This window comes from Lineus longissimus, chromosome 5 (genome assembly GCF_910592395.1).
Source record: "Lineus longissimus chromosome 5, tnLinLong1.2, whole genome shotgun sequence".
Classification (NCBI taxonomy): Eukaryota; Metazoa; Nemertea; class Pilidiophora; order Heteronemertea; family Lineidae; genus Lineus; species Lineus longissimus.
This window is the reverse complement of record NC_088312.1, coordinates 10,515,901-10,542,440: the sequence shown is the minus strand read 5'-3', so window position 1 is coordinate 10,542,440 and position 26,540 is coordinate 10,515,901. Positions and strand designations below refer to the sequence as shown.

The 26,540-nt window shown below is 38.8% G+C and overlaps 1 protein-coding gene across 2 annotated transcripts in view; it reads right to left on the bottom strand.

Annotated features, from left to right (window-relative positions):
* Positions 1 to 26,160, bottom strand: part of LOC135488290 (protein O-mannosyl-transferase TMTC2-like) — a 51,140-nt gene extending 24,980 nt beyond the window's left edge. For both annotated transcript variants that reach the window (XR_010446946.1, XM_064772837.1), the window contains exon 1: positions 26,054 to 26,160. Coding sequence is in view for 1 of the 2 variants with exons in the window: in XM_064772837.1 (XP_064628907.1) it covers positions 26,054 to 26,139 (86 nt within the window). In the remaining variant the exon portion in view is untranslated. The remainder of the gene's footprint in view (positions 1 to 26,053) is intronic.
* Positions 26,161 to 26,540: the final 380 nt, after the last annotated feature.

Here is a 26,540-nt window from a genome sequence, read left to right as displayed (position 1 = left end):
TAGTTTTCCACAGGATGTTTCATGAAACAGATATCACTTCACTTCCTTTTTGACAGGGGCAAAGCTTTTTCGAAAAGAAGCATCTTTAAAGGAAATATTTAACTTTGAAATTAGCATGAGCAAAACCATGTATGTGTAGTTTATCAGCAGACATTCTCAAAAAACTCTCTTTAGGCCCAATTATGTTTCTCTTGGCTAGAGCAATACAATTTTTACGGCTCTAGGAAAATTCGTCCCCGGAAAATTCGTCCCCGGAAAATGCGTCCCCTAGGAAAATTCGTCCCCGGAAAATTTGTCCCCGAGGAAAATTCGTCCCCGGATAATTCGTCCCCGAGGATAATTCGTCCCTGGAAAATTCGTCCCCGAGGATAATTCGTCCCTGGAAAATTCGTGCCCAAGGATAATTCGTCCCTGGGAAATTCGTGCCCAAGGATAATTCGTCCCCGGAAAATTAAACAAAAGTTGAAAGTTTCTGACATTACTTTCTAGTAATAGCTACTACTTACTACTTTCGACTTTTCACATTCAGTGTTATATCTCTAGTTACTACCCTACTAGCTAGTTACCTACTCCCCTCTTTTCATAGTAGGTAGAGGTAGGCAGGCGAAATAATTTATTTAAGTATTTCTACTGGTCAGAATGAAAGAAAAACTCTAAATTCTTCAATAAAATATTTCGCCTGCCTACCTCTACCTACTATGAAAATAGTGGGGTAGGTAACTAGCTAGTAGGGTAGTAAAGAGAGATGTTACACTGAATGAGAAAAATCGAAAGTAGTAGTTATAACTACAGTCCATTCGACAAGACTTAAGAGTCTTGGAAAGTAAAGTCAGAAACTTTCAACTTTGTAAAATTTTCTGGGGACGAATTATCCTCGGGGACGAACTTTCCAGGGACGAATTATCCTCGGGGGCAAATTTTCCGGGGACGAACTATCCTCGGGGACGAATTATCCTCGGGGACGAATTTTCCGGGGACGAATTATCCTTGGGGACGAATTATCCGGGGACGAATTTGCGGGGACGAATTTTCCGGGGACGAATTATCCGGGGACGAATTTTCCTGTAACCAATTTTTACACCTAGTTAGTTTGGTAAGTGGTCAAAATGTCAACAAACTATCGTCATGATTGTGTTACACCTTGCCTTCTCATTAGGGCTTCTCACATACAGCAAATAGCACGCCTAACAGACAATATTTTTCCACTTGAACTGCAGTGACAGAATGAAAATTATACTATTTATGCAGGGGAGTTCCTTTCTGTCAACTTTGCTTTTGGGTAAATTCTTTTGCTACGTCAATGTTGAGGTTTCAACAGACACATCGATGTAGAAATGTCTGTATGTGTTGAGTAGAAAACTCATAACAGCTATATAGCATGAGAAGCTCAGCTTGACAATTGGGGAACAGATGAGAAAAGGACATCGACAAAGGAGGCGTCCTGCTAAGAAATTTTTTTTGAAACTTAATATCTCAATTCCCTGATGAAAGATTTTGTCAAAAATAAGTCCTTTCGACTGCAAACATTTGGGGCCTCTTTGGCGCCAATGCACTTTCCTTGTGACTTGCTTGACTAATGATATTTACCTCAAATATGACCTGCTCAGGCTAATGTATATTGTAGGCAAACATTACGCACTTTGTTCTTGAACATCAATCACAGGCAAGACATTATGAAGGAAATGGTTTGATTGTGACGAAAGCCTGCTGCAGACTGTTCATTCATTCAAAGAGCAATTTTGCCCAAGGATGATGAAAGGAGTGGGTGGTTTTTGCAAGATTCAGAAGCCGTTGTTCAGCCTTTCCGCGAGGGCTTTGGAGGACTCAGAGTAAAGCCATGGGAAATTTCTCCTAAAACATCCAAGTGTCTCATCATGTTTTTCATGTGCCTACTGGTTTTGTCAATAGTTTCTTCTCTGTCTGTTAAGATAAAAATCAGTCGAGACGGGTACAAAATGGGGAAATAGCCAGACGGTATCCATGTATCAGTCGATCGACTAGATTAACCTATGTTTGAAGAAAACAAAACGAAATATAACTGTTCTATCGGATCATTATCAAAATGAAATCATTCGGTTGTTGCCGTCGAATAGAACCATAAACATCTGTATGAGGTTAATGGCTTTATGCTTGAATGACTTGCAAATGTCGAAATATGAATTCGTGGCCAAACAGCTTATCGCACGAGACATCTGCTGGTACTGCCGTCGCTCAGTCTACGAGGCATTGTGCGCAAAGTTGTCGAAAGTCGACATAGTTATGCCGGAGCAATGAGATATTTGGACAGAGTCGCATACAACGCGTTCATAAAAGCGCCAGTTTAGACTTTCCATGTCTGATTGGACCCCTGTGTGGCACAGGTCGATCGCCATTGTAAACTGACAGAAAATATCATAAATGGTCTTGAGAGATATAGACCAGATCACTTCATGGTTTTGTTCCATTTTTTTTTCGCAAATACTACTTGAATTTGGATGAAAAGTAATAGAACAGCAGGAGTTTTTGTGTTAGCGTCCTTACTTTTGATAGCGTAATTTTAATGTACAATGAAAACATAGGAGGAGCTGTTTGATCAGCCACCGATATACATAGGAGATATCAACCACAATTTTCGGAGATGAAAAAATGGAGCAGACGCATCATATCCAATCTCGTGATATACTGAATAACACTAAGTGTTGCCTTGCCAAAGAACATGCCTGTTATAGTTTTTCATGCATTGGTTTCCCTTCGTGCCCCCACGGTCGCTCCCTGACTGTTGCAACTCCACGCCCATTTTAATATCGGTATCAACAATAAAATCAAACAGTCCATGATACCAGTTGCTACACAGCTTGTGGTATAAGACTGCATAGCCGCATGTTATTATCGATACAGTATTCACAAAGGAACAGCAGGAACACAGCCATCCTTCCCGAGATCGAAAACTCTGATTTCGGCGGATCTGTATATAACCAAACATAACCAAATAGGCGGTTTGGTTGTCAATGGTTGGTCGGTTGAACTGAATGGATTCTTTGAAAACGTGGTTATTGCTGTTGACATAATGAGAATGCCGGCAACACACCAAATCTCCACGTGAACTTCCAAGTTGGCAAATACAATTAACAATGTATCAAATATCATCCAAGAAAAAAAGATATCAGATAAAACTTTGGTCTAAAATTTAAATTCTGAAGAAGTGGTTTGGCTAATACAATTTATTTTGTATCGGATATCGAACAGGAGATTAGGTCTGTGGACATGGGGTTTAAAGTTTGGGTCTTAAATTGTTTGGGCGATTAAGGCTGAGGTTTGTTTTGGCTCAAATATCACCAAGACTATAGAGTCATCACTGACAAGTTAAAGTGGGTTTTAAGTTCGAGGCTGACATTGATTGGTAAGACCAAGTATGCAATGTCTAGCTCTGCCGACGACAGAGCTGCTGGCTGTTTAGTTGCCTTGATCATTATCTTACTGTTCTCTGAATCCAACGACTTGCAATAATCATGACTGCCACTCACTTTCAACTACATGTCATTTGATCATTGGAAAAAAGTGTGCCTAACATGTAATTATCGCATAATTGAGTGTTCTGTTTGCTGTAGTTTGTGGGGATAGGAAGTAATTTCCCTCTTTGTGCGATGGACATCCGCTCTGCAACTGAATAGAAATGCAATATTTGTGTAATTTCAGTGTGCTGGAAAGTATCATGTACACAAATGGGGAAGTTATTTGGAAAGAGCCAGTTATTTGACCCAAAATAACCTGTAACGCTCAAGTTCCTTCGTTTGCTCTCCCCAAATCGAACAGAAATGCAATATGGGTATATATCCATAAGCCACATTTGGGGGAAAAAGTATTTGCTGACTGCCAGAAAAGAAGAAAATAACCACGTTAACCTCATTTAAACTGTTCAAAAATCTGATGGAAAATGTTGTGGGAGAGAATAGTTTATAGCACTATAGATCGAAAGTTGAATTTATCTGTCTGTATCCCTCCTAGTATCTCTGGAAATTCTCCAAAAGAACCTTGCAGAAAATTCGTGTACTTCCACATTGCACCACCATGTTAATTTCATAGGGTTAAAACCAGTCAAATTTCCCCAAAGGTTGTCATTTTTTTCACCACAAAAAGCTACAGAGGCGGAAGGTTGAAAAGATGTGCTCTTATCCAATAATCCATAGCTTTTAGTGTAGGTAGCATTTTATGTTCCTGGCAAGGACACAAAAACCCCGATTAAAATATTAACGAGGATTTTTGGAATGTCAATAATCTATCTGTTTTAAAATACTAACGCTATACATGTAAGCGACGAACAGTTAACAAAATTCAATCAGATAACTTTCAATTTACTTGGAACAAAATTTTAAACTGTGGAAAACGGGTCATTATCAAAGATTTGCTTTTGTCATTGTAGAAATATTGGAAAGTGACTTATATTTCTTTCATAGAGTACAGAACAGAAAATATTGTGAGGGATTACAATTTCAGCTCGCCCCTTGGTTGTCAGGTTACTTTTAAAACTTCCTTTGGTTTGGTCATCATGCTTTTGGAATCGTAGAAATATTGGAAAGTGACTTCTACTTCTTTCACAGAGTACAGAACAGAAAATATGTGAGGGATTATTGAAGCTGATGATCCCTTGGTTATCAGTTACCCAGTTATGAAACTTCCTTTGCAGCTTTGGTCATCCTAGAGTGGTAAAAAAACCTGAAACCCAACTATTCTGTGGACTAAGGGGAACAAATAACCGCAAAAGGTAAAAAAAACTTTCCTGCTTCATGAGAGGATAAGACTAAGGGCCCTGCATTGTACCCTGAGTTCTGATTACATAGCCAGTCCAAGGAAAACATGAAGGAAGCCCTTGAAGCAGTTCTGGCCAATTTGTTCAAAGTCTGGGAATTTCACAAATGAAAGTCCTGCAGCATGTCAACATGGCCTTTGTGGCCAACTTGACATTAGAGGAGGAAAGTGAATTAGTGCCTTTGTAGGAGAGCTTTGCCAATAATGCCACTCCTCTGGCGATATCTGGCTATCACAGGAACGGAAATGCCTGAAGATGATACGGCTTTGCCTCTTCTGCTGTGCCATGAGATCATAGAGTTGTTTGCTTGCCCATGAGAGAATGGTAAGACTGGAGATACAAATGGTCCCATTGTTACTGAATGGAGGGTCAAATTAGTAAGCTGCTTTGTGACATAGTAGACTCTCACAGTTAAAGAGGCATTTCAGGTAATCTGAATGCTACTATTCTCAACGTATAGCCAATTTGTAGACGACTGTCGGGATTTTGAAGGTGGCAGCACATGTCTTGTAATGCCATATAAACAGTCACTGCGTCAAATGCACTCTCCGAAGTCATCATCTCCAATGTATGCCAGGGGTGCTTGAATAGCTCCATCCCGCCACAGAGACTGACACTGATGTTTTCTAATATGATTTGGTTATCTTCAATCTTCCATTTGCGCAAAGTTTGCCTTTGTATTGATTATCAGGGAAGCGACGTCTCCGTTTACCACAGTCAATTGATTTTTTGATGGAACAATTATAATCGACTCCGAAGGACGTTGTCTAAGCTCACAAGTTGGAAATGCCACAACAAGCAGAATCTGTTTTTTTGGCATCAATGGTACGTCAATTTTAGAATGCGCAGCTCATTTGAAGAAATTGGTGTAAGGTAAAAGTTTCCATCTTAACTAACTTTTTGCAAACTATTCCAGGGTAAGCTGATACCAGATAAGATGTAACAACTGAACGGTACAATTTTAAATGTGTTTTAAAAGCTTCTTTCAATGAAGGTTTTTCCCTTTTTCAAACTCGGAGAAAAACACCATGCAATAAAGAGTATTCTCTATTGAGTACTGAAGAGATGATTCAGGTTCTCCAAACTTTCCACGCCTGGAAAAGAAGTCTGGTAGTAATTCGACCAATTAGTATCGAAGCAATAATGATGATTGAGGAAAATGAGCAGCAGATCTCCTGGTGATCATGGTTTCCGGATGCGGAAGACACTGAGAGAAGAAAACCATTACTTCCTTAACATTTTAGCCATTTGAAACACAACGCTGAAAGCGTAACTACCAGTTTTTTAATCTGAGTGAGTCAGGATGCAAAAAATTACGTCTATATGGGTGTGTGTGTGGGGGGGGGCGATAGTATATTCTGGGTTCCGGGTTCAGCACTGCTGCATCTAATCCAGAAAAGCAACTCAAAACAAACAATTTCTTTTTAAAACTTGACAGGAATATTTACAAGACTTAGTTTAACTGCAAAAGAATTCAGCTGTGGACTAGAAATAACTGATGACTTTCTTCTGTGGGAAAAAAGATGATCAGCATGTCTGGTACTGAAATACGATTTTCCATTCTGAGTAAATATTTACGGAAGATGCTCATTTCCACCTGTTTTTAATGAAGAGAAATGAGCAAATGGTGTGGTTGCGGAGAAATATATTTCTGAAAAAAATACGACATCTAATCTGAATTGATGTGTAACTTTTTCTTACAGCTGACTACTATGGTACAAGAGGGTAAAAAAGTACCTTTGCAATATATCAAGTAGAAATATTTTTTTAATTCTTTAATATGAAACGTTTGAAAGTAAACAGGGCTATTATTGGGGGGGGGGGGGGGGGCTCAATTATTCTACTGTTTGAGAGCATACTGTGAAATCAGCCAGGAGCTGTCTGTATTTTCATGCTTTGTAATGGAGTTACCATCATTCCGCCACTTCACAGCAGGAACCAAGTTTTCAAAATCATGAAGTCTTTTTCTAAAGGCTTTAAAAGGCATGAATAAGCCGAGATAAGCATAGGTATTAAACCAAACAGTTATTGTAAACCATTTTCTCAAATCAGCTTAATCGCACTTAAACCTCATAATCAATTAAGGAAACAATCACAATAACAACCAAGAGCCATGTCATAAATACGCATGTCATTAACGACAAAAAATCTCTCCACAGGTTCACCACAGGAACTAATAATGTCCCACATTGTGCCAGGAATTACAGGGGAATTACTGATCCCAAACGTGTGACTTAGTAGATGTTAGCTGTCGCAGACCCTGCTGGGGGTCGCCACCAGACCATGAAGGGTTTATGGGCCGTGCCAATCGGCTGGGAGGATCAGCGCACAATGTTGTCAAACAACCGGGTGCAGATTTTATTGGGCATTGTGGTCACCGATGTGGTCAGGTGGTCATTAGTGGTCCCGGTCAAGTCATTATCATCCGTGGTCAGATGGCAGGTTATTGTATTCTGCCTCCTTCACTGCACTGCTGTCATCAAGGGACCAGTGGCTTGCTATGCAACACGGATGCTGGCTTGCAAATGTCAGTCGGCAGGTTTTAGAAAAGTTATTTCAGAGTTTGTTTTATAGACAAAATGACCTCTTTCTCTATATGACATGTTTTAACTGTGATATTTGTAAAATTACAATCTATTTTCAAAAACACGGCATCCTGCCTATGAATATTGTACTGCAGTACATTGCAAAAAATATCAGAATACTAAAGCCCTTCAGGTAATTTTGAATTGAGCCGATATGGATTTTGATGACATCGACACAAACAAGCCTCAGAATCAGAAATGGACAACCTCTCTTGATTGGCCCACTGACTATAACTTCACGTTTCTCTTCAGTAGAAAACACACCCCATTATATAGCCAAGAATAAAGAATCCTGCTGAACTACATTTGTATTTTGACAGAAATGGTTAAAACAGCCACTAATTGCTCATCTTTTAATTAATCAATTAAACCTGAGTTCCCAGCCACCCGACGACACAGATAAATGCGCTATCAACTTGATCTCACCTCGTGGAACAAAACAGTTCAAGAAATGACGGCGGTGACATGTCCAGGAGTGGTCATTGACCTATCATATCACCAAGGATGCACGCTCCCCGCAATTACCTAAGTCTGACTGACGCATCATGATTAACATTTGGGACTGTTTCATGGCGATGATACACGTTGGTTGCAGTACGGTGGAGGCCCGGTGATTTTGAGAGATAGTAGGCATCCATAGCAACCACTGTTTGATTGCAAAGATGGGATAATATCCATGCTAATGGGACAGGCAGGTTCTGCCATATTTGTATATTCGCAACAATGGATAATTATCATCTGGCTACGTCTGGTTTGCAATCATAGTGACATGGCAGAAACTTTTTCAGGAAATATTTTTGCTGTTGCTGCTATCAACAATGAAAGCCTGAGAAAGCTTCAAGGTCTGTCTATAAAGCCTTAAGATAACCTTCAGCTGAAAGAACACTCGTTATCAAATAAAAGACGAAAGGCATGGGGTACCTACTCCTTCTCAAGGAGGCAGAAAAAACCTATGGCAACCAAGAGAAAACCACTAGCAGACTAGATAAAGGGTACATGCAACCTCAACAATATAATGTCAAGTACTGAGCCATGACTTTCCTTCGGACTTACAGGGCTAAGGGATATTGCTGCCACTTGCACCAAGCATCCATGGCTGACAAGGTGGAACTATGCAGACCTAAATGATAGCTTGCTTCTGATGGGAGATGTCGTATGTTGTAGGAGCAAAAGAAATCATATCTTTGAAGATTGCCTGATCTCAGGAAGAGGGGACTTAGCCTGCCTTCCCACAGACAAACAACTCATTCATTGTTTCAAAGGTGGGTATGTCTTACCCAACAGACACAAGAGAATTGTCATGAGAGAATTGGACTGTAACATGACCTTCTGACAGAGTGATGACTCAGGATGCCCCACCCCTTAATGATGGTGTTCTAAAGTGAGGGTTGTAAAAAAGGACTTTGTCATCAGAAGGCCACTTCTGATCAGTGACATTCTCATTTGTTTGCCCATGGCAGAAAGAGAACAGGAGGGGACTAGATTACTTTTTTCTACCACTCGGAAGTCAGATTTTACACCACCTGGAACCACCAGTTCCTAACTGCCTCATCACCAAGCAACAGTGCATTGACTAAGTTCTCAGGACCCAAATTTGGCCACAGAAGTCACCAAGCGTCCCTAACATGACCCCTAAAAAGAGGGTGCCTTGGAGCCTAATATAGAACCACTGCTCCGTGGCTACCATATTGAACCAATGACTGGAATGTGTCTGAATGCATCTCTGGTGAAAAGGGAGTGAAGAGCTTTTAGGTAATCACACAAAAATTGCCTACACAAATGACTTTTTTCCGTTTTTCAATGGACTCGGCACATCCTGAGGCAAATTCCACATCCTGGGGCCATCTGTCAGACTCGGAAAGTGTTGCTTTGAGGGTACGGGTTCAAAGATATCTGAGGGTCATTGCCCTAGGTGACCTGATTGACAGATACATGTAGTTGATGGAGACGGCCAAGACATTGGATCAGCCTCTTCAGAACAAGTTCCCCATCAAAATCAGAGCAGCAGGTTTTGAAACACAGAAAGCTGAACACAACAAACTTTAAAATCTTCACAGTTTTAATTCAGCATTTGGAGCACTTTGGTGTCTGTTTACTTTAGGTAAAGTGATGAAGTAATAAAAGTCAGGTTTTACAGTATTCATGGATTTGTAACAGTACTGTTGGAAAGGAGTACCTTGTTAACCATCCTACATGTACCAAGCATACATGAAGATCCTCCCCAGGATCAACAGAAAAACAGCTTATTCAGTGGCATGATGTTTCACACACAACTTTTTGCATAGTCTGATGTTCTTTGCCACTCCACCTCGAGCTCCAATCAGCATAATCAAACATGATATCTCAACCTGTTAGCACATGTACGATAAACCACTCTGCTTTATAAAAACAATACATGACATTTGCTCGAAGCTAAAACATGATAAAAACACAACAAGATCATAGCGATTTTTGTTAAAAAAACACTTCCTGGGGAATTAGCTTGGAGGTACAGGAGAGCAAATAATTATGAACGTGTACTTTATATTTCACCAACATGTAACCCATCTACTCTTTCTTTCTTGCTTCCCCACTGAAATTCCAGCAAAGCAAAACATATCCAAAACTTTTTTAATGCCATTAAAAGCCAATAATTTATTTTTAGGGTCACATCAATTTTAAGGCCAGCTGCAGGTGGTGCTTGCACCAAATCAGGTGACAAGAAAGTTTTTTCACCGCTGCGATTTTTATGCATGACTCCCAACAAATGATACTCCAAACTACTATTCTGAGCCTCTGAATTCAACCAGGACACAGTTCACTGCAGAAACAGAATCACATAGTCTATTGGATTGATAGCCACAATCTCAAACGATTTAGTATTGATAAAAACTCCATTGACAATTATATTTCGTTGACCTCATTGTGTGTTTAGGTTCTTATTTGAGAGACCGGGCATGTCATTTATGAATATAATAATCCGACTAAGGCGGTTGACTGGCAGTTGTAAGAATAACGTCAACGCTTGAGAGATTTTAGAAGTGTCTGCCGTGTACACATCTGAAGAGAAGTTGAAAGTTAAGGAGAATCGTGATAAATCTGATATGGCAGGCTAGAGAAGCAAACTTGACAACAGCATGCATGACATGCAGGCGCCCTGATCTTCCCACCCAGATAGAACTTTGAACGATTTACAAAGACGCTTGCATGACATTGCGAGATAAGATGGATAGATTTGATGAAAAGAACATTTTGAATGATGAGGAATTATTAAGTTGTTACATGAACAGCACCTGCAAACTGTTCAGTTGCTTTAGTGCCAAGTAACATATATCAAGATTTCTCTTTGCTTCATAATCTCAAAGTCCTAGCTGAGAATACCATCTGACCTTGACCTTCGACCCATCTACCACTGACCTTGACCTCAAAACTTCTTTTTAAATTATTGATACTGACCTGAAACGATAGAAATAGGAGACAGAGTTAGTTCAATCTTTTGTATTTCCTATATATAGACACAAAAAAATCTTGACAAGAAGGCAAAAATAGTGTACTTGTGTGATTTTCTATAAGGGGACCCTATTACATTTGTATCACTACCATGAACATAATATCAGAAATCTCCTCCAATGATGCTGTCGTCTTTCTAGTTTGACCAACAATCTCACATTCATCAATCTACCTTACCAAAAACTCATTATTCTGTCGTAATGAACCCAGAATGAGAAGGTACATGGTGCCGACACCAATTGCCACATAACTCAAGGGTAACGATTTTCCAGTGTTGAGGTCAACACAAATGAGCCTGTCATCTGCAACACCCTAGGCAGGCATAACTTTTTCTAACTTTGTTCATCAAGCAAGCCTCACACACTTTCATTCAAATAATGCTTTTTCCTTGGAAAGATATGTTATGGCAACATGTGGACCTGGGATGAACCAGACCATACGCAACCCATAAAACCCGCATATTTTCCACTAATTCCCATAAAATCTTTCATTAATCATTTATGACACGATACACTGCTGGAATTTCATATTCTCATCGATACGATTATATCTCTCCAGCAGAAATATTGGAGGTACCAGCCCTCCAGGTGAATCAATGCCGCCTCACAGCTCTTTTGTTTTTTAATAGGCGAGGTTTAGTCCCTGATTATAATCTTCTATGACAAAATAATGACCTGACATCAGTGACAGGTCAATACTAAAACAGATTTTAAATGGTGAAGTTTGCTGCCTCACTTTTATTCGCCTCAAGCAGTTTTCAATTGCAAGTCAAGTGGAAAGATAAAACAGATAAAAGGGAATAATTTTATTTTGGTTTCAATTTCAATTCGATGTTTAATAACAATATAAAGAATATAACTGGTCTGGTTCAGGTGTAAAATGCTAGTTTCAAGTTTGCTACTGTTTATGTCAGAGGTATAAACCAGCCTCTCAAACTCTGCATTACTGGGAGTGGGAACCAAACTATATCAATGCCTTGCTAGTCTTAAATGAAGAACAATGTGAATTTGGCGCGGTATCTGGATGAGGTACTGGTACCATAGGCTTGTTACCCTTAAATTTCTTTAGAGACCACAATCAATGCTTTTTTTTACTAAACCTGCAAATTTGAATATCACAACGCCCAATTCCAGACAAACTGCGGCCCTCTCTGTCTGAGACCTTTGGCATTCTACAAACAGGTCAATTTCACACAAACGATTCAAATTAGTTTTGCAACTAATTGTCAGCCCCCAGCATTTTCAGAAACAATACTAATCAATTAGAAATGTGCGAAAACTAAACTCGACTCGAACATCAAGGCAAGTAACTCATAGCGCTGCCTCAGGATAAGGCGAGTTCCTTTGAGAGTAAGCATTTCTATTGCCGTTTACATGACTGATCATAAACATATTGATTGGATATGGATCAAAATATCACTTAGGCATCAACACAATGACTGAACACACTGACAAAACTGTTTGGTTTCAATTTTCATCAGTTATTTCACAGCATGAGTAATTTTATCAGACAAACATTACTGATATCTTAACAGCTTATTGGTCTGATCTTCTGGATCATGTGGATAGCGAATTGAAGAAACATCATACATTTATGACTTAGGGTGATCACATAAGTATGAAAGACTTACAAACACACATTTAGCTATGCAAAATATTTAATTTTGCATACAATACGACGATGTTGTATCATCAAGCTAGCTAGGCCACACCCACTTTCTTTCCATTCTGCCAGGCTTATCTGAATCCAATCCAAAAGAAGCTACACAGATATTCTATCCTGCTTTTAAACTAATTGCTAATGGGCGGAATAAGGATATTTCTTACAATACTCTTCGATTTATATTTAACCCTGCTGACATGGAATGGGGTGGAAGAAAAAACACAGTGAAGACCAACAAACGATTTTGCATCATTGCACAGACGGTGAACTCGTGTAGAAACTTCAGCTTTGTAAACTTAAGATCTGGTTTATTTTTTCGGTCCTATGCACACTTGACGCTACACTGACGAAATATCACTTTTGTGACATGCAGTGCAGGTGCTCAACTGTAGGTATTGTTAGCTATGTAGTATCCAATGATGATCTTGAGATAATGCCACCTTCTTCAGTTTGATTTCTATGCATATACACAGCTTGATGTGAAAGGTAAATATCATTGTAAGCGCTATTCAAGCATTGAGCAAGTACTTGAAAAGGTCCTTTGCATGAATCTATTCGATATGTCATGCACAAGGTTAGGATTTGACACTATACCGCACAGACACTTCACCCATGTCGAATTTTCTGTTGTCACATTCTCCACGCGGGAACATGTCCTTGTGACTCTGAGTTGATTTCAAATTTGGTAGACATTATGCCACATCTATATACCGCATGATACTTTAATCATATGTCTTAAGAAATTAATTAATTAATTCCACAGGATACTTCACTTTGTCATACAATAGCAGATTGAGAAATACAATGCCTTGCAACCATTAATCAGTGTGTTTATAATTTGTTACCTAGTTTGGTGTATCAAGTTCTTAAGATGCAAATATTAGGTTCTCAAAATGGCTGTCAACCTATAATAACAGATTTTACGGACCCTTCAATCAGAAATTGAAATACTGGTATGAGTGCACTTCCCTGAACCATGCCCTATGTATCATAACAGTATCGCCCATCATTTGCTGATCATCAGAAAACCCCATATTCAATCATTGGCAATCAATGGACCAATTGTTGGCTCTTCTGATCCAGTACTCGTTGTAATTAAGAATCAGAATTTGTGGCAAAAGGAATCAATAGGCCACCAATAAATCCCTTTTATTCCATAACCCCTTTTCTACAAAATAATCATTGTATTTGTTGCCAAACTAGCACCACCTAGGACCCATCTTGACACACAAGGCCTCATTTGAAACACATGTATGAAGTCGTCCCTTACAAGGTCGGGTTAGATGTCAAGTAGAATGCACAGCGGTATAACATATATCACTTGCTGCATGAAACATTCCTACTACTTTTGAAATGCCACCGAGATCAAAATATCACAGGAAATACCAGATCTTTGGTTTTTAACCCATGAAACACACACCAAGATCTTCCAACATGTCCTTCAAGAAAGACTGCATGCCAAGAAGAAACAAAGACTAGTCTTTTATAATATCAATTCTAGCTTGATTCGTTTGGAAAGAACTACACATGCTACTTGCAATGGCGTGACATTTTACACCAGCCTCTACTTGTCATCCACCATTTTCTTCCCCTCCTCGATGTAATGCTCGTTTCTTACCTCCAAGGAAAACCTCACACATCGCCATGGAACTCCTCAGTTGCTCGGCAGATGAGGTGTTCTAAGGAAGCAATAAATATCTCGATGAAACGCTTCAATTTTCATTCTGTGATGACTCATCTGCTTCTCAAGTGTCATTTGTATGAACAGCGTGTCCCGAGAGTCAGTCGCTGGTGTAAAAGGTGGTCATGTTGATGATATAAAAGTTCATTTCACAAAAATACACATCTACACTCACGTTATTGGGGATTTTATACTGAAAATGCAAACGTCATTTATCCAAAACCTCCAGACCACTAAAGTATCTAAAAGCACTTACTTTGCAAGAATCGGGTAAAAAAGATTGATTTTCCCAACCAACTTCGCATGAAATGCACTATTGTAGTGATGCTCCTTGTTATGAGAGGAGCACAACAGTCATGTTCAAAAGAAAAGTCTCTTCAGCTCGATCCTGATCATCGTGAGCTTATACGAAATTGAACGAAGTCATCTGTTTGGGCATCTATACGAAAATGTTCCTGTCAGTCACAAACCAAGCTCTGACAATATCTTCCTGAGGTTTCCAATTAGATCCACGATGTCAAACATCCCTGTGTTTGAACAAAGACAATTTGCGTCTCGTTCAGATTACCTAAGCCGTGTCGTGTCATCGTTTGATGAAAAAGACGACATACATCTCATCCATTTGCTTTTAAGGCTGATGTTGACTCAATATCCTCTTGGAAAGAATCTGGGGCTCTAAGAACATTTAAATGTTGGGTTGCAGTCCTTAAGAATTTGAAATTTGTAATTGAATTCCCACTTATGAAACTGCATTCTGAATATAAATTTCAACAAAGCAGTTGTGTAGACTGACATTATGCAAGCCAAGTTTTGTCACTTTTCCATGCACAATGGCCATGATTATCTCTAATTACTAGCGGGACACGCAAAAACAATGTACGCAATGAACTACACCTTTAACTTTATCATCATGAATGTCTTAATATAAGGAGATGGAGGCTTCTGTGCGGCGATACAGGTGCTTTAAACATACATAGTTGACAACATTTTTTGCCTAATGTAGTTAGATAAAATTTCATTAGCGTTATCACATTGTGATAAAATGTCAAGTCAAACAATTGGAAACAACTTTGTCGCATGAAAGCTTCCATATTATCTGGTTTCTAAACACATTTGCTCTTTTTTCTCCAATATTCAGAAGTGGAACATCCAGGATTATAGATCCTGAATCTCTTTTTTCTCACACTACTATTTTTGACTGCCACGGTTCTAGCAGAAACTAATCTTACTACAACCGGTCCAATTTGCCTAACAAATCAAGAAACAAGAAAAACAATGTCCAATATCGCCACTAAGCTCAAGAAGTGGAGAAATGATTAACACTGTCCATGTATCAAATGAATAATACATCAGCTCTCACAAGAAAGAGAACTGTTTAGGAAAACATGTCGCGATTACTTTCGAGATACAATGTTATGAATCATGTTCGCTAGCACTGCTAGCGGGTGTGTTATAGCGCTACGTTGTCATTCCTGATTAGCCCCCTCAGGTCGTGATCTTAATACCAGGACACTGCCTTGATGAGAATTGCAGCGATATCTATCGCTGCATTGTCAACGTGGAATGAATATGGATGAGATCGTTTCTTCAGAGGGAAGAACACCGTTTGATCAGTGGACATCTCGCGAAGCGGACACCAGCATTGTATTTTTGAGACTTCTGCAAGAGGGGGTACATTACCGAACAGTCAGGTGGTATGGCCAGGTCGAAGTCAGTTCACAATAAAGCGCTATGAATCACGCAAGATATCTACTCGATCTGATGGATGAGACAGCATGATGAAGTCTTTTCCCAAGAGTAGACGATTGAGGTACCATTGCTTTTTTACATTGATCCTCTGCAATATTCCTCAAGCACGTTCAGTTGCTGACTTTCATATCAACACAATCGTCTTTAAAGCTGGTCTCCGGCGGTATGAAAAATTCCTCCTCTCCACACCACATGCCTCCTGATGGGTTTTGAGGCTCAAAAGATTCAGCCGTGAACACATTGTAAGATGGCTAGTACTTTGGAGTCGAGATGTCATGAAATAGGATCTGCATACATTCAACATGATAATAAAAACGACACCATTTTCTTTTACCAAATTTTTTCCAACATGCCACTCAAGAATATATTTTCCAGCAACTCACATCCTTTTCAACATCATTGCTTTAGATTCTCTCTGATACATTGCATTTTCACTTGATGTCACTCATACCCAGTACCTATTTTCATTTCATAGCATGTTGTTAACTGCAGTATGGTATACCCATGTGGTGTACTGCTAATCATAATTTTGTATACCTTTTCATTAGTTGGCTACAAAATTACTACCACAAAATGACAAGTCTTATTACTTTGGGAATGCAAAATGTGCCGTTATTCTCCATTTACAAAATGAAAGGCAGTTTATTCTTTAAGCATCTTTACGCATCACCAACAGTTGCTTATTTCCCATTTTCTCACAGGTTCAGATCTTTTTACCTGCAATTTTTATCCATGGCTCACAAAAACAGCCATCGATCCCAGTAGTAGCAAGCAGTAGCTTATAATCTCTTCAGAGGTGCCCAGATGGAGATGATGTTGGTCAAACAATTGGCAAGCTAAAAACATTAGTTCTATCGCACAACAGAGCCTTTGTAGCTTTCTTTGGCAATTTTTATCCACGGCAAGATGTCATTATCATCATCGCTCAGGTAATTTTTATGCCAAGCCTCATCAGTGAAATGGCACTCTCATCTCAATATGGTAAGCTGAGAATTTCTTGAGGCAAGATTGGATTGCCATTTTTATGAGGTGGAAGTGTGGTGACTGCATGCAATTACTTGATGGAAAATCTTCAAGTTGTACTCATCTCCGCAACGGCCCTAGGAAAATTCGTCCCCGGATAATTCGTCCCCGGAAAACTCGTCCCCGGAAAATTCGTCCCCTAGGAAAATTCGTCCCCGAGGAAAATTCGTCCCTGGAAAATTCGTCCCCGAGGAAAATTCGTCCCCAGATAATTCGTCCCCGCGGATAATTCGTCCCCGCGGATAATTCGTCCCTGGAAAATTCGTCCCTGAGGAAAATTCGTCCCCGGAATATACGTCCCCGAGGATAATTCGTCCCCGGAAAATTTAACAAAAGTTGAAAGTTTCTGACATTACTTTCTAGAAATAACTACTACCTACTCCTTTCGACTTTTCTCATTCAGTGTTATATCTCTATTTACTACCCTACTAGCTAGTTACCTACTCCACTTTTTTCATAGTAGGTAGAGGTAGGCAGGCGAAATAATTTTTTTTTCTTCAAATAAGTGTTTTTACTGGTCAGAATGAAAGAAAAGCTCTAAATTCTTCAATTAAATATCTTGCCTGCCTACCTCTACCTCTACTATAAAAATAGTGGGGTAGGTAACTAGCTAGTAGGGTAGTATAGAGAGATGTTACACTGAATGAGAAAAATCGAAAGTAGTTGGTATTACTACAGTCCATTCGACAAGATATAAGGGTCTTAGAAAGTAAAGTCAGAAAAATTCGCAACATATCCTTCTCTTGTGCAATTTCTAGCAAACCTGGAGTTTTCCATTAAGGACAAAACAACTTGCACCAGATAGGTTTCAAATGGAGACACCTCACAAATTGTATCTTACAAATGAGTGCAGCCATTATGAATATTCAATTTTCATTTACTTCAATAGTATTCGAGTCATAAATTTCTGATAAATGACTGGCAGTTGATTGCATTGGTAAGACTATAACCCCAGTTGTCATTTTTCCATTGTTTATTACCGATGTTATTTATAAAGTCTCCCCGATGCGTGCGCCAAATCAGAGATTCTCATCGTGAACTCTCTCAACATGACATGTGCATCGTCATGATGAATTAATTTGGTTCTCTCGAGACACCTTACGCCTTTCAGCTCCTCGTTTAATATCCTCTGTTTCAACCGAGTCGTCAGAGAAGCACGCTTTTATCCATGTCTTGACAGAAATCTCATTCGCTAGTCGTAGCTTTATCTTCACAGCGCTCCCGAAATTGACAGATTCAATTTTCAGAGACCTTACTTGTCATCAAATACGACATTCTCAATCATGCAAATCATATTTCTGGAGGGTTGTGCACTGAAATGTCCGTGATGAGAATATCAAATACATTTGTCATGATGGTACCAGTTAAGATATGATAGGAGGAGAGAGTGTCCTTCACTTGGATACCTCCTTTGACTTTATCAGTGCTAACAAAATTTCAGAGACCAATCAGAGATATGACTGTTTCAATCATATAGAAATCAAGAGAAAGATTTTTCGCCATTAAAAATGTCCATGATGAGATTACATAATACTTTACTTAACAATGCCAAAATCAAAAACCTTTAATAAATCTTTGTCACAATTCAAACAATTCATGGAAACCTGTGTTGATTTATCTGACACTAATTAACACTTTCACATCAACCAAAGTTTAAAGATAAGATTTACCAAGTGAACACCTTGAAGATTATGCAGTAAAGTAAACTGGAAGGGCCTGAGCTTCTAATTAACCCCTTGCCAATCACACGCACCTTGAGGAAAGTAAACGAAAAACTCTTGGGAATGACAAAATATTTTTGGTCATTATGCATTATCCAAGCTGTCAATGTTTAACTACTCAAGAAAGGCCAAGATAAGGAAAGAACAAAGACGATTTGAAAGGAAATGGAAAAGAAGACCCTTGGATATGATTTGTGGAGGTACCACTAAACTAAGAGAAGTGGGGTCCCTTATTTTATGATTCAAGACCTCAGGTTTGAGTGACCAGTATGCAAAACAATGTTGTCTCTACAAAACATACTCTGAGTGGAGACAGACTGGTCATTTGAGGGGTTTCTTCGGTTGGACCCTGGAAAATGACTTTGCACAGCATAACAGTGTCACCGAGTGGACAGTTTTGCTTTCCCCTGGCATATTTGAACATGTACGCTGCAAGGGTTCGTGTCCACAGGGAAAGTCCCTGGTAAACATCAGAGGGACAGATTACAAACAGGGGAAGAACCTCAAATTTGATCTCCTACTTAGCAAAATCATGTGGCCAAACAATTTGTGGACCAGCAGACAACAATGTGTTTGGTTCCCATGGTAAGTTTGGTACATGACCGGTGTTGACTAACACTTGACAAATACTGCCAAAGAGGGAACAGGGTATCTGGCAGTACCTTATCTGGAAACCATGAACACCCTTCGTCACAATAGAGATTTTGGTTACCATTAGATTGTGCTTCCGTCCCAGTATCAATTATCATCAGATTCCTTTTCTGCAGAATTATACTGCCCTGACATAAAATGTTATAGTTCCAGTCACTCCCTGTGTATATCCACCACCATTTAGTAGGCTATTTTAGACCCTGCCCACCTACATGTACACGCATGGCATTCCAAGGACCAAATACAACTCAACGCCTCCAGGCAAAAGCTTTACACCCCCAAAGAATCCAAATGGCCATTAAAGGAGGTTCGCCTGCCATGGGCATTATGGCGAATGGTCCTAAATACAATGGTCCATCACCTAGCATTGTCAAAATAACCTACTTACCCTCCAAGGAGTAATTGCTAGACAGTAGAAGCACGACAAGTGGCACTTGGGGAGAGGGCAACAGGATCATTTGACTTTTGATCAGACAGAGGGAAATTTGAGGTATCACCACTCCTCGAGGGAACAGACATTTCTGCCTGTACTCGTTCTTGAGTGAGGGTGATGGGCAAGAGATGCCTTTGACTCTCAATCAGCCAGATCAGGGACATGGTGGAGTAAAATACTGAACACTGTATCACAAGCCTTTTACTGTAGGGCCATTTTTTACTTTGCAGAAGACAAGCGTCTTTGATTTGACTTTCAATATGACACGAGAGCCAAGGCTGTGTAGTCAGGGATGACCAACGTCTGCATCTGCCCATCCAGTCAGTACCTTTGTTCAATTCTTATTCTAAAGCTATGTTAGATCGTATTTGTTCGAGTTGAATTTGATAACTCAAACTGCCCTATTTGCTATTATTTGAGAATTGTAACACTAAACCTCTGCAAGATTGAGATATTGAATTCAGCATTAATCTGGATGATATCACTCCGCCTAGTCACTGATGTTGCTTTCTGTTCAGGTTCTTATATGGCTCCACCAGTGTGGCAAATAACCTGCTCTCTGGTTCACTGTCAGGAAGTATATTTTTTTAACAACCAGACCGAATCTATGCTTCTTTTTCATGACGATCAGAGTTTGCAGGCTCTTACCCACCAGGGGGCATGTCATTTTGGGACACACTGTACTACAGGCTGGCGATTGTGAAAGATTTCCAACAAATATCTGGACAAGAGAATATTACGCAAGCTCTTCAGTACCATACAAATGTAAAACAAACAGAAATTACATGGCCACACCTGGTATATAATGGCCAACAAGAGCATGTAGTGGATTTTAACCAAGCAAAGATTTTCTTTGCCTGCTTATTTGGGCATGAGCAAACATCAGTGCTTTTAGTCCTGTACAGGGTTTGTTTGCAAAGCAATGACTAGTTGAATGTGGAGCATTTAGGAAAAACAACACCAAGGCATAGAGCAACTTGCAAAAATGGCCGCCCTCTTTCATATTCTAATGATGTGTGTACTTTAGGCCAAAGCTGGACAACTGCCCCCTGGCTCTTCTGTTTCGTCAATTGAAAGCTAGCGTCAACAAACCGGCAGGGTCAACATGCTGTGTTTGATCGAAGCCTCTGGTTACAAGTTGGACCCTGGCACTCTTGGCCAACCCTACACAACTTAGAGCACACTGGAAACCCTGCTTGGAGTTTCTTATCCGAAGAATAATTATTTTCTTACTCAAAAGAAGTGTAAAGATAATGGACTTGGTGACAAGTACACAGTCCAGCAGACCCACACCTCTGAGACCCTCTGATAGGGGGAATGCATAAATGAGGTGTCCATTTGACACTAATGCCCGACTAATTTTTATGTCCCTGATTGCTGATAAGGTTTTTAAACATGTAAAAACACACCTCTGTGGTAAAACCCCAGAGAAATGAGGCTTGATTACATCCATGATTTAACCACTTCACTGTGTCGATGGACTGAAAGCTTTGTCGGCTCGAACTCCAATTTAATGATGTAATGATGTCAGTCACAGGAGCAGGCTCACAAATTACAAGAAGATGACGGAGGCAAATGCCATCAAAATCAAGCCACCATTTCTTAGGCAGATGACCACCTCTATTTTTGATTGCTGTATAACTGTATGCTTTGGTAACGCGTGACTGAAAAACACTCCATATGACTGCTTTCCACTGATTTCAACACTGTCATAAAAATGTGAGGTAACACTGCAACCTGACTGAATCCTGACTGATATCACACTGCTTTTCGGTGAGGGGGAACCATGGAAGAAAGACGGTATACGGTAAAAAAGGTACAGGAAAAAAAGGTACAGGAAAAAAAGGTACAGAAATAAAGGTACAGGAAATAAAAGTACAGGAAATAAAAGTACTGGAAATAAAGGTACCGGAAAAAAGGTACCGAAAAAAAGGTACCGAAAAAAAAGGTACAAAAAATGGCATAAATAGGTAAAAAGGTACACAAGTTTACACAAATCCGCAAGGCTTTCTGTAACATAAGATGGGAGGGATGGTTCTTTAATTGGGATACTGCTGGTGTTCCAATCATCTTCCTTTCTAGTGAACTTTTTTAGACACATGTACCAGCAGTTCAGGTTCTCAAAAGTAAGCTTGTTGTGAAAATGAGCCCTCCTTTTTTTCTTTGCTGTGGTACATTGAGGAAATATTAATCCTTTGTCATCTGCTATCCTATTCCTAGCAATTGGAGATGAGAACCATTGCTGCTGGGATTTTTTTATACCAAAAATATGTAAGAGTAAGCTACATTTGCCGTCAAAGTTAACTAAGCTCTTTGCAACAGGGATTATCCCTTGCTTGGTATTGACAGGTATTATTTTTGTGATTCTGCACTGCTTTTCAGCCATGGAGATCTGATTGATGAGAAATGTTTGATGTCATGAAAGCATTTTTTCAGAATAGCTATAATTGACAAAGAAGAAGCTTGAAGTGCAGGGCATAAAATCGATGACAAAGCAGACAAAAAGAAAAACACTTTTGTTTGACAATCAAAAAGATGGTAAGAAAATCTTGAGCTGTTTATCTGGCAAGAAGAAGGTGGATCAATAAAATTTGAAAATTTCCACGCACCCACAATATGCAAATTAGAAATTTAAATCAACACCCGAATGACAGATTTCAGGGTGTCACTGGATGAAAAATATATCCCAGTCCCATGCGTCTGCAAAACAGTGTTTAAACACTTGTTAATAAAATTCATGAAAAAGTGCTCTCGGGACGTCTGGCGCCAGACGACCATCAGGATCAATGTGGCTATTGTTGAACCACTATAAGTGATGCAAATTGATCGATTTCAATATTTAGCAAACATCAACACCTGAATTCATAATCATACAACTGGCGAAAATAATTTGTGTGTTTTCGCGATCGGTTTCAATTTTGGGGTGTCAATCATCTGACGTGTATTGCTAGATCATATCCCATTCCATTACAATTTGATTTGAATATCATCAGAACTCTAGAGGTCTGAGAGAATAGCGTAGCCCCAGTGCAAGATATATTAATATTTATAAACTTTAAGAGGAGAATGTCAAGGACCCCGCGCCGGCTTCCACCATTGTTGAACATGAACCAGCTATAGTTGATACTGTAAGCCCAGAATCATTTGTGTGCCTATTATTTTGGCATTTTGGCATTTTTTGCATTAACAGATAATTGAGAATTATGTGGCTGCAAAAAGGGAAAACCTAATTGAAATTACAAGAAATAAAAAGAAATGTAATGCTTGATTTATACAGTTTAAAAGGAAAAGTTCATTTTTTCATTTCATAAAATCAAAATAGTTCATTTTAAAAGATATTTCTCTGTGATGAAACTGAAACCATCCTCTCTTTGCAGGCAGTGGAAAAATTTTTCAAAGGATTATCAAACTTTACAATTATCAAACTTTAAGATTATCAAAAAATAAAGTCTGCACTTTCAATCATATCATCAAATCAATTGTGAAGCAAAAGACATAATTCGATTGACATCAAATTGGAAATCGTAACAACCCATGCTTTGCAATCATTATCCATTACTCAGTCAAGGGGCCAGATTTTGCCATCAAAATCATTACACTTATTTTCCCAATGGAAAAACACAGCGTGAAAATTTAATTATATTTTATGATTATGTCACTTTGCGAGCAGTAAGAGAATGTGTTAGGAACGCAATCTGAAATTTAGGGTCAGAATAGCAAAAAGTCACACCAGGGAAATGACACGTTGAATATTTCATGAGATAGATTCTGAGCGCTGTTCAATATCAAAGGGTTTGTTTGTGTGATTTTGATGCAAAGAAAACAGTCTGATTTTGGGAAATGTAGCAGCTGATTACTGGCTGACTGTCAGTACGTATTCCTGGCAGCTAGGACTGGGAATTATTCACATCTAGGAGGCAAGGCGTATTAATTGAAATGGAGACGAGTGATTCAGGAGTTTGTTATACCGGGACGTCCTTACATTTTTCCTAAAACAAATTTTTATTTTCCCTAAAAAATTGCTCTTAAATTTTTTTAGATAAGGTAAGGCTTTATCAAGCTCTTCTGGCTGTGTTTGAAATAAAATATATTAGTACTTAGATTTTTCAAAAAAACAGTAATGCTAAACTACTTATCTATCATAACTTTTTATTCTTTGGAAACTAATACTTCTCACACTATACAGAGATAAACTGTCAAACAGATTCATCACCATGCATTTTCTCGACTTCAGGGGGCTCCCTGAAATATATCTTTTGTTAAATGCCTAAACATTTTCCACCATTTTCCTATTTTAGTACTCATTATTTTGCACTACGTGGCATTCCACAGGCTGAAAACACATCAAACCCATTATGGTCTGTATACCCTTTTTCCACCAAGAAATAACAACAATATTCTTTCTTTGAAAAAGTTGTTTTTCCAGCAATTTGCCATTCAACCATAAAAAGACCTGTACATGTATGAAGTCTCTGCAGTGTAGGGCCTAAAATACAAGGACCAAGTGCAAGATATTGCAATTCAGGAAGGAAAGCCCATGACAACAATATTTTAATGTTTTTACAGTAATGATGACAATGTTACAACAAATGTTTCAAGAGGGTGTCAGAAATCACACTGTAAATTAATCACACAAATAATTTCTAGTTTTCTGGTCAGCTGATCACTGCTTTACGCATTGCATTATTCACCTTAAGAAATAAGGTCATTACAGTGGCAGGAAATAAAAAACTTAATATAAAATCTTGCAACTTTTAGTCACAGCAAATTGCTGGTACCAGGCACTCTGAGTCCCATTCCTAATAAGAAGCCATTTCTCGAATGAAAAGAATTGCAGCAAGTTTCAAAGTTATCTGTGAAGCCATCTCATCAATGCTGATCATGAAGCCCTTTACCTGGTAATTGGAAACATACATAGTCATTTTCTTCAATGAATATGTCCTGATGCTAATTCCCGAGTCTATGTTCTCCATACCAATGAAACCCTCCACCTAAAAACTTTTCAGTCATTCAATTTTTCAAGAAAAACTCTTTAAAAAATTATATATGAATTAAGCTCAAAACCCATTGATGTATTTTTTATCTCAAAAATATTTAGATGTACTACATTGCCATTATAGCTAGTGTGCAGATTATTCTCTATTTTGGAAATAAATAAATTATATACGGTATAATTATTTTATCTTCTTCAAACATGCTAAAGGGACCTTTGAAATGTCAGAATCTCATTTCTTTCCCTATATTCAATAAGTTGAAGGGGTCACATGAAATACAATAATGAAATTGTCTAACATGAATCGAACCCTTGGGCAATATGAATAAAATATGTGTTATGGAATATTTTTGCAAGTCGATGTTCACATAGAAACCATCTGGACCATTTTAATTTCAAGAGCTATACAGATTTGCATAAGGTAGCTAGTTAAAGGTTATCTACTAAAAGGATTTGGAATTATAACCAATCATATCAGGATTTGAATATAGATGAACAAAAGGCTGCTGTAAAATTTCTTGGTTCATGACATAAGTTTTATATTTATCTGTTAGATACATGTATACTGCAAGTTAATCACCAGTTATAATAAAAGTTACTTACCAGTTAAAAAAGGCATATATATATATATCATATATATATTTTTTAACTGGTTAAAACTACCAGATAAAAAGAGATATAAGGTATTAATCAGTTACAATTTTTTAACTATCTATCATCACCGCTCTTTATTTTAAAGCCTACCATATTATACCCTTAGTAATGTTAGACCGAATTTGGCCAATAATCCTCCTTCCCTTTAGGGGGCATGTTAACAAGCTGTGAGACTAATTTGATAATTGGCCCACAACTGATAAGATCAAAGGATATATCGCAATACACAGGCCTATTTGACACCTTGATAAACCACTGATACAGATATCTACCATTAAACAGTTACGACCCCCGACCTGATGATTATCCCTCATCGCGCACGTGCCACCTAAGGTAGTCATTGCAGACGACGCAAATCTCTAGCAATTTGTGATAAGAAGACAAATCTGTCTAAATTCCTGCAATTTTGGCATTAAGAGGACTTCGACAGGCATTTACAACATTATTTACTTTCCGCACAACGACTCAGAGCCGAATACAATGACTGAATAACCGTACCATCGCCAATGCAGTCATAGCGCACGGACGACGGCTAAGGAAACCGCATAGCGCGAGCAGACGATAGAGTCGGAAAATCGATTTAATGGGTAAGAGCAAAAGCAGAATGGATAAAATGTGTTCCTTACCTGTCATCATAGGCAAAATCCGCAGTAAGGGTATTGAGATACAAAATTACTGCCACAGTACTTGTGACAACCACTGAGCGATCCATATTCGCTACCTTCCATATCAAGCTCTACTGAACCTATAGTAGTGATCCACTATCAAAGCATAGCAGACGGATTGCTGATAATATGCAAATTACATGCACGCCGGCGTAGTGGGGTTTGTTTGCTTAAGAAATGTGCAGCACGTGCGTTAAATACAGTAGCGGCACTAATTGGAGAAATGCTGAACTGAAATTTTGGCATATTAGCCTCTAGGCTAACTGAAGGCAACTTAGGAAGCCATCTGAAGACGCTATACTGAATGGAAACACTGAATGCAGAAGTTCTTGGGTTCAACCAGACGAGGAAATAGTGGACTCTTCTTTATCTCAGATTGAGATGAAATATAAAAAGGGTCAGGTTGAGATGAAATGAATCTCAGGTTGAGAATGTGAATCTCATTTGA